Source organism: Saimiri boliviensis, chromosome 1, assembly GCF_048565385.1.
Source record: "Saimiri boliviensis isolate mSaiBol1 chromosome 1, mSaiBol1.pri, whole genome shotgun sequence".
NCBI lineage: Eukaryota > Metazoa > Chordata > Mammalia > Primates > Cebidae > Saimiri > Saimiri boliviensis.
This window is the reverse complement of record NC_133449.1, coordinates 69654206-69669202: the sequence shown is the minus strand read 5'-3', so window position 1 is coordinate 69669202 and position 14997 is coordinate 69654206. Positions and strand designations below refer to the sequence as shown.

General features: G+C 38.5%; 1 protein-coding gene across 4 annotated transcripts in view; it reads right to left on the bottom strand.

The window, feature by feature from the left end:
* CNRIP1 (cannabinoid receptor interacting protein 1) overlaps positions 1-14997 on the bottom strand; it is a 32184-nt gene that overhangs the window by 5015 nt on the left and 12172 nt on the right. For 2 of the 4 annotated variants that reach the window (XM_039462002.2, XM_010333521.3), the window contains exon 3: positions 4674-5696. The exons of 1 other annotated variant lie outside the window; for it this stretch is intronic. In XM_039462002.2, coding sequence (XP_039317936.1) covers positions 5532-5696 — 165 coding nt within the window. In that variant the 3' untranslated portion in view covers positions 4674-5531. Of the gene's footprint in view, positions 1-4673; positions 5697-9627; positions 9789-14997 lie in introns of those variants that run through there. One more of the 4 variants, XM_074398921.1, reaches the window with a different exon arrangement.

The window sequence follows — 14997 nt, the reverse complement described above, 5'->3', positions numbered from 1 at the left end:
CTAACATACTACAAACTTCTCACTGCCTACTTTGCAGCTGGCCAGCCAGCCAGCCGGCCGGCCAGCCAGCCAGCCAGCTCTTTCTAGAATCTCATCACCTTTTTGTTGAGTCAGCTTATTTTCCCTGAGCCAGTAAGAAGATGTGGAAGCTGTCCAGAGATGTTAAGAAAAGCAGAAGTTAGGCTGAGCGTGATAAAGCTTTTCAGAAATTGGATAATAAAATATCTGAGTAAACAATATTTCAGTATTTATATTGACTCAACATTTTAGAGGAGTTAGGAAAGACTTCATAATGACATTTAAGCTGGCACTTGAAGGCGTTTGCGAGGTAGGAAATGGAGTAGGGCATTCCAAGCAGAGGAACAGGCTGTGCAGTGGCAAGGAAACTGCTTTGGACTTGGTAGATCTGCAGGAGAATAAGAAATTCACTGTGGCCAGACACTAGAACGCCTGTCAGGATTACTGTTAAAGTACCAGCGTAGGGCCAAAAATATTGTATTTTTCATCTGTTAGCAGTTGGGGAATGAAATACTCTACTCGTTAAGGAAAAATTTTAGTCTTATCTAGTGCTCAAGCAGTAGTTAACATGGCTTCAAAGAGAAAAGATTATGTGCAAGTGATGGCTATAAAAAGAACTATAGGCAAATGAGTTTCTAGCAACTGAATACTTCTGTTTGTTGGCAACAATTTTTGAGTCATATATCTGTTATATATATTATGTAACATATATATATTTATATATATATATAATGTATGTTAATATATCTACAGCAACTTTCTTTGGAAAAAACAAGTTACCTGCTAGGCTGCAAACAAATTAAGGCAAAACTACCAAGTTATAAAAACAAAAACTGCAGGCAAGTGGGCAGGTAATGAGGTGCTTTTAAATGAAGTACATTTGTCAAGGGAACAGTGATGGGGAGAAGAAAAACAAGGAGCTTTACGTGTGACATGCCATTTAATCCTAACACATGTTGTGAAGTGAATGTTATTATCACCATTTCATAAATGAGAAAACTGAAGATCAATTAAAGTAGCTTCTTACAAAATGAGCTGTTTAAATTAGACCTTACTTTTGAGTTCCTGAGACACTTTTCCTCTGAAAAATGGAGACATGACACATGCTGCCTACCTCACAGGGCTGTTAGGAGGATTAAAAGAAATAACAAGAGAAATCGACATCATTCTTGGCCTTGACTTTTTAAATCAGAAAATCTTAAGTTTTCTGATTCTGTCCTGATATTTGTATATTCTTCAAAACTGGGTCGTTATTTAAGAGATGTTGTGATGCCTGTTTGTGAAGGAAGTCTTTGTAGCATATTTTAAAATATACTATTTTAAACTATTTCTCAATAATTAAAAATGTTGTCTTTCCAAGCATCAAAATACAGTATAACCTTTGGCCTTTATCTGAAATCCATTCGTGGAATATTTTAGGAAAATAATTAAAAAAAAAACTCCTTTAGTTTTTCTCTTGGGATTTTAAATAATTTTGTTTGAAAATGTGTTCCTCCTTTTTCTTTTTCTTTTTCTTTACTTTTTTCTTTTTCTTTTTTTTTTTTTTTTGCGACAGTGTCTTGCTGTGTCACCCAGGCTGGAGTGTAGTGGCAGGATCTCAGCTCACTGCAACCTCCACCTCCAGGGCTCAAGAAATCCTTCCATCTCAGCCCCCTGAGAAGCTGGGACTACAGTTACACACCACCATGCCCAGGTAATTTTTGTGTTTTTCATAGAGACATTGTTTGGCCATGTTGCCTAGGCTGGTCTCAAACTTCTGGGCTCAAGCAAGCCACCTGCATTGGCCCCCAAAGTGCTGGGATTTTAGGCATGAGCCACTGTGCCCAGCCTTCCTTTCTTTTTAATTGAAATATACCAAATAATGATGTTATGTGCCAGGAACTGTTCCAAAAGTTTAATATACATTAACTTATTTAACCCTTATAACCATTCTTCAAGGTAAATACTATTATCTCCATTTTCCAAATGAGAATATTGAGGCAGAGAGGTATTAAGTGACTTGCCTAGACCACACAGCTAATAAACAGCTAAGCCAAGATTTAAACTGAGGTATTTTGGCTCCAGAATCTGACTTTTTTTTTTTTTTTTTTTTGAGATGGAGTCTCACTCTGAAACGCAGTCTGGAGTGCAGTGGTGTGATCCAGTTCACTGTAACCTCCTCCTGGGTTCAAGTGATTCTCTGGTTCACCTCCCACGTAGCTGAGATTACAGGCATGTGCCACCATGTTGGCTAATTTTTCTATTTTTAGTAGAAACGGGGTTTTGCCATGTTGGCCAGGCTGGTCTTGATCTGCTGACCTCAAGCAATCTACCTGCCTCGGCTTCCCAAAGTGCTGGGATTACAGGTGTGAGCTACCATGCTTGGTGGAGAATCTTGAGCTTTTAAACTCTAAACCATGATACATTGCTGATGATAATGGGCCCTCTTTCTAAATGAATCAGGACTATCATTATGCTTATCAAGTTGTATTTGATCTACAGAAACTACTGTGGTTTAGTACAGGATTGTGTACCTAAAGGATAGAGATGTCTGTCCTCTCCGAAAAAAAGAATATTTTCAGTATATTTACCTCTACAAATTGTCTTCTTCCAATTTCATAACAGTCAGAAACCAGATCACCCCACATATTACAACTGTGTCTAAAGTAGGAGTCATGAAGCCTTGAGAGAAGACCCAAGCCTTTAATGAATGGACTTTGTGACATCTGTGACAGGGATCTTTATTTTTTGGCATGTTTTCTGTTCTTAACTGTGATCCAGATAGTTTAGATGGCTGGATAAGTGACTTCTCAATAAGTGAGGTGTCACAAAATATAAACTCAAGGCATTTCTATTCTTCCACCTGTTCAAAAGTGTTTTAGTCATCATCATAATTGGAAGGATGGCCTAGTTCCTCAAGCTTCTGGGTAGCCATCTGATGCTTGGAGGTAGAAAGACGTGGCTACAGCTTGTATAAAAATAGCCCTTCCAGATGGCTAAGGGGCAAAGTTACAACTCAGCAGCTCGATATAGCTGAGCACTCAAATTTTGGAGTAGGAGGAGAGCTATGTGAGAAGTAGCCAGAGAGACTGGGCTGGAATCCAATCATAAGTAGAACAGTATATGCCAGGAGCGATCACTTAACGTGCAGATTAGCTGTTAAGATTTTCTGTTACTTCATCTCCATCTCCTCCCTCCCTCCCTTGATTCAACCTTACTTCTGGCCCTAAGGGAACACATACATATACAACATACACACATATGCACACACAATTTCCTTTATTTTTTTTTAAAGGAGCATAAAATAGAGGTACAAACCACAACTCTTAAAAGGCTTTAGAATTCTACTAGTCTAACTCTGTTTTAGAGGTAAGCAAACAGACAGAGAAAGGTGAAGTGACCATTCAGGATGTGACTGGGACTCATGCTCCAGGTGCTTGGCTAGGGCTCATCTTCTGGCTCGTTTGTGGGAGAATGTGTGCATTTATCCCAGGACATGCTTCCTCCATGCTTGCCTTGATTCATTTTAAACTCGAAGCCTTTAGTTTTTATTTTAAAAAAGTATTGATTATCGCAAAAGTCATTATAATGCCTCTACCCTCAACACAAATACTCAGTCACTAGTAGATGAGGCACAGGCTTGGAAACCTGTTTCACAAGTGAAAATATTTACTAATCAAATTAATAAATATTAAATTAAAATGTGTAGTTCTCACTTTTTTTTTTTAAACCTTCTAATCACTCTGCATTTCTATTGGATATTCTGGAAGAAAACTTAAGCCTCTGTAGTAAATCTATTGTTTTAAATATCTCAATGTCTGTTCAAAAATTGAGTGTTGGTTTTAAAAAACAGTAATTAGGAATGGGTTAGTACTTAACGTTTAACAATTGTGATAAAGGCTTTTATTTAATTATTTTTTGAAAAACAAGCAAATTGAGAAATACGTTACACTCCTTTAACATCATTTATGATCCCCAAAAGGCAAGGCATTGCTGTTCCCTGGTGGCTGTACAGCATCATTGCAGGTAAGCTATTTGGAGGTGGAAAAGGTGTTGAGTGCCAGCCTTTCAAATTCAGTTCTAAATAAATCAACTCTAAAATACTCCCAGCAGCTTGCATTGTCTTATAAGAAGGGTTTACAGGTAGCAAAAACAATCTCCAACCAACTTTTTCTAACACAATAGAATTTGTGCTGCTCAAGTAAATATTACAATATTATTGGAAAATAGTATGTTACTTTTGGAGAGGAAGTTTCTTTCCTTATTACGGAATTTATACTTTAAGTATATAGTATATGGGTTTTGTGCCAGGTGCTGGAAGTAGGCAAGGAGGTCTCAACCCTGATGTACACACACTGTTTTAGCATCATTGCTCTCCTGCTACTGAGCCACATAGCTGACCAACAGAGGAGGGGTCACCACAGAAAGAGTAACGGAGTGAGATAGGGACAAGCATTTTTTGATTGCCCACCAAGCACCTGGGCCTGTGCTAGCCCTGTTAAACTTGGCTGGAGCAATCCTGCTAAAAGGTCAAACTTGATCCATGAATAGGTATGCTAATTCTACTCCGGGTACATCCCCCTCATCCTGTAGCATACAGGCCTGAGTGGAGCTGGCCTAGAGCAGGGATCCACCTGCTAGATAGCTATTGGCCAAATTAAGAATGCAAGTCAGGGCACGATTTTTCAATGTCTTTATTAAGAAATATCAAAAGTTGATTACAGGTCCATACACAGTTTTACAAAGTTCAAGTGAAGAAGAAGGGATGCCATAAATGTGGACATCTGAAGTCTACGGAAGCTTGTCAGAGGGATAACCCTACAACTCCTGTCACTTTAATGGTGGTCGACAGCAATGCTTTTCCCACATTTCTGCTAGGCCATTGCACAACCCTTAAGTAACTCTTAAGTTACTTAAAAGAGTTTTAATACGTTATAAATACGTACCTATTTGTCCTTTTAGTTTGTTATCATCCTTCCATTAAAAAGCTGAGCTGTTTATAGGAAGCACAACATATGAGTCCCATTCACTGCTGTTTGTATTATGTTTTCACAAAGCCTGCTTTGAAAACTGACAAACACTGCAAGTTACATATTACCATATTACACATGGGAGGACCCATACACATTGTTATTTTTAAATTCAACATTGGAAAAAAAAAAAAGGAGGAATCACTTCACTTGGAAACAAAACACCAAGGTCAGTCAGTAGAATGGTCAAGAATAAGACAAGCTTGCCAGTTCCACTGAACTGCAGTCACGAGTGGTCAATAGCATGACCGAGAACAACTGGATGCAGGAACACCAGCACAAAATACGGACGGGAATATTCTTGGGGGTGGTACATCACCATCTTGTACGTGAAGGATATTGGATCAGAGGGGAATTACACTTTCAAAATAACCAGGGCTAGTAAGTCATCAGTATCAGATGGGGAACAGCAATGGTGTGGCGTGCCTTGTTTAAGGCTTGTGCTGGTTTATCTAAAAGTAGGTTTCTTAAAAGATTGTCCAGCAGCATCAGAAACAGCCACTTTCACAGGAAGGACTCCTTGTTCACCCACATCAGGCTGCGTGTCTCATTGGGCTTGCATTCATACTCAATGACGGAGAAGGGGCTTCCCCACTGGCAGTGATCCCGCTTGTGGTAATTATAGAACTTGACCTGCCACACGGTCTCGAAGGTCCCAATGTCTGTGAACTGAGGGAAGAGAAACATGCTTGATAAAAACCTCATTCTGCCACGAGCAATAGACGAGAGCTAACAGTAGTGACGAAGCTCCTGGATAATCAAGCGCACCCAGTCAAGACTCTCTTGGTCTGCAAGGCTTGGAAGCCTTTCCTTTAGTGGCCTATCTCCCTCCTTTATGATGGGAGCTGCTTTCGTAAAAAGCTGACTGTAAACCCTTCTTCTTTATAAAATCTGATTCCCGTTGCACGCATGGCACTTGCTTTCGTATTGCTTTTAATAAAAATAACTCCAAAGTTTATCTGTTTTTCAAGTTTAATTTTTTGAAAACTTAGAAGTTGGCTGGGCACAGTGGCTCACGCCTATAATCCCAACACTTTGGGAGGCCGAGGTGGGTGGATCATGAGGTCTAAGAAGATCGAGACCATCTTCACTAACATGGTGAAACCCTGTCTCTACTAAAAATACAAAAAATTAGCCGGGTGTGGTGGCATGTGTCTGTAGTCCTAGCTATTTGGGAGGCTGAGGCAGGGGAATTGCTTGAACCCGGGAGGCGGAGGTTGCAGTCAGCCAAGATCATGCCACTGCACTCCAGCCTGGGTGACAGAGCGAGACTCCATCTCAAAACAAAAACAAACAAAAAACATAAAACACAAAAAACAAAAAAGAAAAAACCTTAGAATTTTAAAGCTTGCTCTAAAATGGCCCCTTCTGGCCAGGTGCAGTTCATGCCTGTAATCCCCGGCTGAGACAGGATGACAGGGGTTCCAGAACAGCCTGAACAACAAAGCAAGACTGTCTCTAAAACAAACCCCCACTCTCAACCCCCAAGTGTTCTCTGCTACAGAAAGATGGGGCGAATGCAAGAGAAGGAATAATGTTTACTGGCTTTTAGTTTTCTTTCTCAAAATACAGTAGTACAAAATAATATGTTTAATACATCTACATAAGCTATAATTTCCATCATTAGTTTCAATTCCAAGAAAAGTATTTCATTGAAATTGATAACCAAAATATTTCACTGGAAGTGTTTGTTAAGGGCCCTATATTAACTATTAAATATTGAGTACTTATAAGCCAGGAGTCCATGCCTGTGTCTTGGGCTTTGATTATACATTATCCAAAACCATTTTTGAGTATCTACCATGTACCTTTCATGTATAAAAACTTGTATGAGGCAGGATTGTTGCTCTTAAGAAGTTTGCATTCTACTTCCAGAAGGTAGGCCCTATAAATCACTGCAAAGAACTCTCCTGAGGCAGAAAGTACACATTTCTCTTGCAGCTGAGAAGAGGACATGGAATATCCTGGAGGCCACTGGGCAGATGCTGAAGTGGCCTGTGGGGTAGCCTGACCCTGCTATTGCCTTCTGGAGCTATTTAGGGGATCTGGCATTAAACCGCATGATGCCTGTCGTTATTTTCTTCTCTGACCCTCCCCTGTCATGGGAGGGGACAGGGACTGACTTGGCAGGATTCTTAGACTTGTCAGGAGCCAGAAGACGTGGACAGAGGAAAGCAGTGAGCATTAGGAGTCTTATGCTTCTTGCTGATACAGGAGGAGGGTGATCAGGTGCTTCCCAGAGAGCTTTCCAAGATGCTCTCAAAATTATATCTTGCACCATTGCCTCATCCTGCTAATTTGATCCCAAAACAAGATCTGGGCTTTCCTTTGGGAAATCTGCTTGATCTGAAATAGTGGATGATATACCTAGAGTCCACAGACCTCCTAGGTAACAAAATGAATTATCTCTTTTTAGAGAGTCATGGCTTAAAGACCTGTATAAATGTACAGCAGCTTTATTCACAATAGCCCCAGGTTGGAATTGACCCAAATGTTTAATTATTCACCTGTTGATAGGTAAGTTTTGGTATACTTATAAAATGGCCTTTTGCTGAACAAGAAAGACATGCTGATTCAAGCAGCAACAGGGATGGATCTCAAAGACATGCTGAGCAAAATAATCCAGGACCCAAAATACATACTTCGTGATTCCATCTACATAGTGACAGAATATAGTCTACGTTGACAGGAAACATCCATGGTTATCTAGGGCCTGGGATGAGAAGGGGGATTGATGCAAATGTACAAGAGGGAACTTTCTGGGAGTGACAGAAGCATTCTACATCTTGATTGGGGTGGTAGTTACATAGCTGTACATATATGTTGGTCAAAACTTATTGAACTGTATGCTCAAAATGAGTACATTTATTACATGTAAACTATACCTCAAAGTTATGAAAAACAGAAATATCCATTTTTAGTGAGCTATAAGAAAATAGGTATTCTAAACGCTGCTAATGGAAATTGAATTAGACACCTTTGGGAAGGATAATTCGTATGAAGTTAAAGGTATAAGTACATTCAGACCCAGCAATTCCATTTGTAATTTATCTTAAGAACATCACCAAGTTTAGAGTAGTAAACAATGCAACACTACAGATGGAATACTATGTAGTATTTTTAAATGTAAAGTATTTAATAAAGTTTTTATTTTATATTGTTACATGAACTAAGCAGAGTACCATGAAGAACATGTAGTATAATTCAATTAAAATTATACTTGGCTGGGTGTGGCAGCTCTCACCTATAATTCCAACACTTTGGAAGGCCAAGATGAGAGGATTGCTTGAGGCCAGGAGTTTGAGAATAGCCTGGGCAACATAGTGAGACCCTGCCTTGACAAAGAATATTTGAAAATTAGCTGGGTGTGGTGGCACACCCTGTAGTCCTAGGTATTCAGGAGACTGAGATAGGAGGATTGCTTGAGCCCAGGAGTTTGAAGCTGTAGTGAGCTATAATCATGCTGCTGCATTTCAGCCTGTGCAGCAGAGAAAGACTTTGTCTCTAAAAATATATATATTCCACCTTATATTATAGTATATATTTATATATTATATGCATCCATATGCATATAAATGTATATAATTTAATAAATTTATATTATTAAATTTAAATTTATTTACTTCATATAGATTAAATATTTAAATAAATTTATATAAATATATAAAATATTTATAGACATAAATATGTAAAATATGGAGGAAAATATTTCATTCAAAGTGATAAGAAAAAAGTATTTCATTGGAAGCGTTTGTTTGCTCAAGGCCCTACTTTAACTCTTAAACATTGAGTACTTAGAAGTCAGGAGCCCATGCCTAGGTCTTGGGCTTCGATTATACATTATCCAAAACCATATTTGAGTTTTAAATATATATACATAATATATATAATTGTATATAATTATATATAATTATGATATATATAATGTTAGAAATTCTGATGGAATATGTTTTATTTTCTCCTATGTTCTTTTTTTAATTTTTAAAAATTTTTATTTTTTTTTGAGATGGAGTCTAGCTCTGTCACCCAGGCTTGGCCGTCTTGGCTCACTGCAACCTTTGCCGCCCAGGTCACGCAGTTTTCCTGCCTCAGCCTCCCGAGTAGCTGGGCTTACAGGCCTGAGCCACTATACCCGGTTAATTTCTGTATTTTTTAGTAGAGATCGGGTTTTACCATGTTGCCCAGGCTGGTCTTGAAATCCTGACCTCAAGTGATCTGCCTGCCTCAGCTTCCCAAAGTGCTGGGATTACAGGCGTGAGTCACTGCACACGGCCCATTTTCTTCTATGTGCTTATTTGGATTTTCAAAATTTAATGATTACTTTTTATAATCAGAAAAAAACATTAAACCAAAACTATATTTCCCAAAAGTATTACCAAATAGTCATTATCCTTAATATTAAGGACTATATGTATTATTAGTAAGTATTACTAAGAACATTGAAATAAAAAATTGAAACAGTTTGTTAAAAACAAGAAAATAGGCCGGGTGCATTGGCTCATGCCTGTAATCCCATGGGAGGATCTCTTGAACCCAGAAGTTTAGGATCAGCTTAGGCAACATGGTAAAACCGTATCCCTGCAAAAAATTTAAAAATTACCTGGGCATGGGTGTGTGTAGTCTCAGCTACTCAGGAGGCTGAGGTGGAAGGATCACTTGAGCCCAGGACAGAGGTTGCCGTGAGCTGAGATCTTGCCACTGCATTTCAGCCTGAGCAACAGGGCAGGACCCTGTCTCGGGGGAGGAAAAAATGACTAACACCTGGAAAAACATTCAAATGTAATTAGTAATTAAAGAAATCTATAAACTTGGTGGCATATCCATATGATAAACTTACAGAGCCATTAAAAAGGAATTCGGCCTTGTCGAAGATTCAAGAAAATGCTTAGAACAATGTTAAAAGAAAGATGAATTGGAATGGTTTATATATATTGAGCTCAAATATGTAAAGTAAGATATATAGAAAAAATAAAATGAAAAATATTACCTTCTAAGTAAATAAATTGAATTTTTCTATCTTTTCACTCAGATTTTTCTACAATAAACGTTACTTTTAAAATCAGAATTTTTTTAAATGGTGAAATGGATTTATCATCTTACAACAATATACATAGCCTGCAAGCCCAAGGGATTTTATAAATTCTATTAAAAATATGTACATTCTAATGAAAATATTATGACTGTTCACAATAGATTAGTGGCAATATGTATAAATAAAAATCTCATTTTATAGTTCACCAAGACTTTTAAAGAGGATTTAATATTATTTATTTTTGATCAGCACAAGACATTCCACACTTTAAGTGCAACTGAATTTTATAGTTCAATTAACACTTGAATTCTAAATTATAAAAATATTTTGTAATAAAATATATACTGAAATATAAACCTCATACTAAAATATTTTATTATAATACTTTTCAAACACCAGCTAATTTTTTTGTTGTTGGTTTTTTTTTTTTTTTTTTTTTTTTTTGAGACAGTCTTGCTCTTGTTGCCCAGGCTGGCATGCAAAGGCATGATCTTGGCTCACCACAACCTCTGCCTCCCGGGTTAAAGCGATTCTCCTGCCTCAGGCTCTCGAGTAGCTGGAATTACAGGCATGCACCACCATGCCCTGCTAATTTTTTTGTACTTAGACAGGGTTTCTCCATGTTGGTTGGGCAGATCTCGAACTCCCGACCTTAGATGATCTGCCTGATGAAGCCTCCCAAATTGCTGAGATTACAGGCATAAGCCACCTCGCTCAGTCTCCAGCTAATTTTTTGAAGGAAGCAACTTAAAATCATGCCAAGTAAGTGAGAGAAACAATACCGAAATTTTTATTTTTTGAAATAAAAGTTGGTTACAGTAAATAAAAAGCTCACCAAGCTGATTACAACCACATGAAAGAAAAACATAAGGCTTATGTCTAAATAAAATTTTAAACGTCTCAATCTGAGAATTCTCAGTAACAAAGGGACCAAAGTTAAAATCTGCTGATAGCAAGTCACAGCTAAAGATACGAGATATTTACGTATTCGTATTAATATTTCAAGTTTGGTTTCTCTTTTATTAATGTTGGACCCAAGGTCACACTGAAGTAAATGTAACTATGCATATGTCTTCCTCTCCGCCATGCCTTAGCTGTTTACACTTCCCATTAGCCCTCTTCCTATTCTTTCTTTTGGAGCTCTATTTCCTGGGCCTCTTACTACCTGGCTCAGAATTTCTTCTTGTCTGGCTAAGAACAGATGGGGTCTTGAAAGCTGACATTCTTCTTAAAGAACAGGAACAACGATACAGGCTCTTCACTCCCTCCTAAGCCATCTGTCCCATCTAAGGAAAATCTACCCAGGCAGCCTCCTGGGTGGTACAATTTATGCACAGGTATAATTTTGTGTATTTGTATAACACTCTATTTTATGTGATACCTTTGCATACATCATTCCACCTTAATCTTGTGCCTGGTTTTGTTATCTTCATTTTATGGATTAAAAAAACTAAGATTCAGAGAGATTAAATGACTTTCCTTCAGTTTATACTCCAAAGCCAGTTAATGATAAGTACAGAACAAGAACCTAGGTCTCCTCATTCCTAGCTAGGAGCTATTTGTCACTGTACAAAACTGCTAATATAAATGGTTATAGTGGACAGTTTTTTTCTCTCTGAATGAGAAATTACACGAATTGTCACAGGTAGAATGCTTTAGGACATTACTATGGACTAAATGTTTATGCCCTTCCCCCGTGCCAATTCATATGGTGAAGCCTAAATCCCAGCTATAATGGTATTTGGAGGTAGGGCCTTTGGGAAGTATGAGGGTCATGAGGGTAGAGCTCACATGAATGGATTCAGTGCCCTTATAAGGGACATGAGAAAGATGATCTCTCTCTCTCTGCCATGTGAAGATACATCAAGAAAGTGTCTATGGACCAAAAAGAGGGTCCTCACCAGACTAATGCCTTGAATTTTGGACTTCCCAGCTTCCAGAACTCAGAAATAGGTGTTTGTTGTTTCAGCCACCCAATCTATGGTATTTTGTTTTAGCAGCCCCAGTGGAGACAGACACTCTACCTGGACATTTTATTTGCTAGTGTTCTTACAAGTTACAAGGCCGGATCCACTTTTTACTTCACAACTAATGTGGAAGAGAATACATCTGATTCCAAGGCGAGGAGACTCATCTCTTGTCCTCAATAATAAATGAGGAATCTGAAGAGCTTGTTTTAAACAATTTTGGTGGTCTTACAACCCATTGGCATGGAATCCCCAGAGTACTTCTTTCTATTCACCATGCCACCTACTTCTACTGCAGACATGAAATTAATCAAGAATAAGATCACTTAGAAATCCATTGACTTGGGAGCACAGAACAATCTTATTAATAGAAACATGTTACTTTATTAGTAAACAAATTCAGTAAAAATATGCATCTGTGAATTTTAGTGTGGTGTGACCTATCAATTTCCCACTGAATTTCAAGTCTTTCTATTCCTGTATTGTTTGAGGTTTTATTAGTAAACGTTTCTCATTTCTCTTTGCTAAATAGATAGGACGAAAAGTTCTAGGTCTTATAAAGTACATTTATCTTTATAAGAAACTGTTAAACTTTTCCTAAGTGATTGTGGCCATTTCATATTCTCACCAGCAATGAGAATTTCAATTGCTCTATATCCTCTTCAACACTTGGCATTGGCAATCCTTTCAATTTTAGCCAGTTTGGTGACTATATAATAAGACAAAGAAAGGAAATAAAGAGGCTGGGTGTGGCGGCTCATGCCTCTAATTCCAGCACTTTGGGAGGCCGAGGCAGGTGGATTGTGAGGTCAGGAGTTCAAGACCAGCCTAGCCAAGATGGTGAAACCCTGTCTCTATTAAAAATACAAAAATTAGCCAGGTGTAATGGCAGGTACCTGTAATTCCCAGCTACTCAGGAGGCTGAGGCAGGAGAATCTCTTGAACTAGGAAGGCAGAGGTTGCAGTGAGCCAAGATCGCACCACTGCACTCCAGCCTAGGTGTCAGAGCAAGCCTCTGTCTCAGAAAAAAAAAAAAAGAAAAGAAATAAAGATCATAAACAGCAGAAATCAATGAATTAGAAAAGAAAGACAATAGAGAAAACAATGAAACTAAAATCTAGTTTTTTGAAAATATCTTTAAAATAAACCCCTAACAAAACTGAGCAAGAAATATTATGAATATTAGGAACGAAAACGAGTACATCACTATGGATCCTATAGAACTTAAATTAGGAAATAATTTCAACAAAATGGACAAGTTCTTCCTTGAAAGATACAAACTATGAGTTGACCTCTATCTAATGAAGAAACTGAATTCATAGAAAGATCCACATCTTGAAGCAGCAGCTGATTGATAGTTGATTGTTCCCTACACTGTCATACAGCTTTTGGTTTGAGCATTGGTCATCTATTTGTATCTTATTTCTAATGGGCTGATTATAAAGAAAATGATTGAAAATATAAGTTTTCTGATCAAGTCAGCAGCTCCTGTGTTAAGTTCAAATTTTTATTCTAGTCTTGAAGCCTTCAGATAGCCAACACAATCTGATGACATTTTAGTCACCAACATTTCAAGCTTATGTATTAAAAAATATAGACACCACACTCTCATGGACAATAGTGAAAACTTGACATGTCCAGGTAAATCCAATCAATTAAGTAGCAAGTCCCTGGATTCTTCAGAGTTCGTCAAGAGAAATGTCATCAGTGTGGATGCCTAAGAAAAGCCAGAATCTCAGAATTGAAACTGGAAGTTAAGAAGTTTCAAGCCTGGGCACAGTAGTTCATGCTTATCATCCCAGCACTCTGGGAGGCCAAGAGAGGAGAATCACTTGAGGCCAGGAGTTCAAGACCAGAATGAGCAACATAGAGAGACCTTGTCTCTACTAAACATAAAAATACAGGCCGGGCACGGTGGCTCAAGCCTGTAATCCCAGCACTTTGGGAGGCCGAGGCGGGTGGATCATGAGGTCGAGAGATCAAGACCATCCTGGTCAACATGGTGAAACCCCGTCTCTACTAAAAATACAAAAAATTAGCTGGGCATGGTGGCGCTTGCCTGTAATCCCAGCTACTCAGGAGGCTGAGGCAGGAGAATTGCTTGAACCCAGGAGGCGGAGGTTGTGGTGAGCCGAGATTGCGCCATTGCACTCCAGCCTGGGTAACAAGAACGAAACTCCGTCTCAAAAAAAAAAAAAAAAATATTTTGCTGTGTATGGTGGTGCGTGCCTCTGGTCCCAGCCACTTGGGTGACTGAAGTGGGAGGATTGCTTGCCAGAGATCAAGGCTGCAGTGAGCTAGGACCATGCCACTTCATTGCAGCCTGGACAGCAGAGACTCCATCTCTACAAAAAAAAAAAAAAAAAAATTAGCTGGGTGTGGTGGTACGCCGTGGTATCCCAGCTACTCAGCGGGTTGAGGTGGGATGATCTCTTGAGCCTGAGAGATCAAGGCTACAGTGAGCTATAATTGCACTGCTGCACTTCAGCCTGGGTAACAGTGAGATCCTATCTCTTAAAAAAAAAAAAAAAAAAAAAAAAACAAGGCCGGGCGCAGTGGCTCACACCTGTAATCCTAGCACTCTGGGAGGCCGAGGCAGGTGGATCACCTGAGGTCAGGAGTTCAAGACCAGCCTGACCAACATGTTGAAACCCCGTCTTTAAAAAAATAACTAAATAAATTAAAAAGGAAAAAAAAAAGGAAAATAAAAGATATCAGGATACTATCTACCTCTAATGAACTGTGTGGTCTTAGACATATCTTAACTTGGTGGGCCTAAGTTTTCAATGCAAAGTGTATTTCACTATCTGATCTCTAAGGGCACTTTTAGCTCTAACATGATATAAAGATTACAAACGTACCTTTAAGGGTATTGCAGTAGCTAATTATTGAAGAAAGTCAGATTCCCAAATACTGTCATTTATGATCACACCAAACAGGACAGAAGACCATTCAAATCCCTGTAGAATTC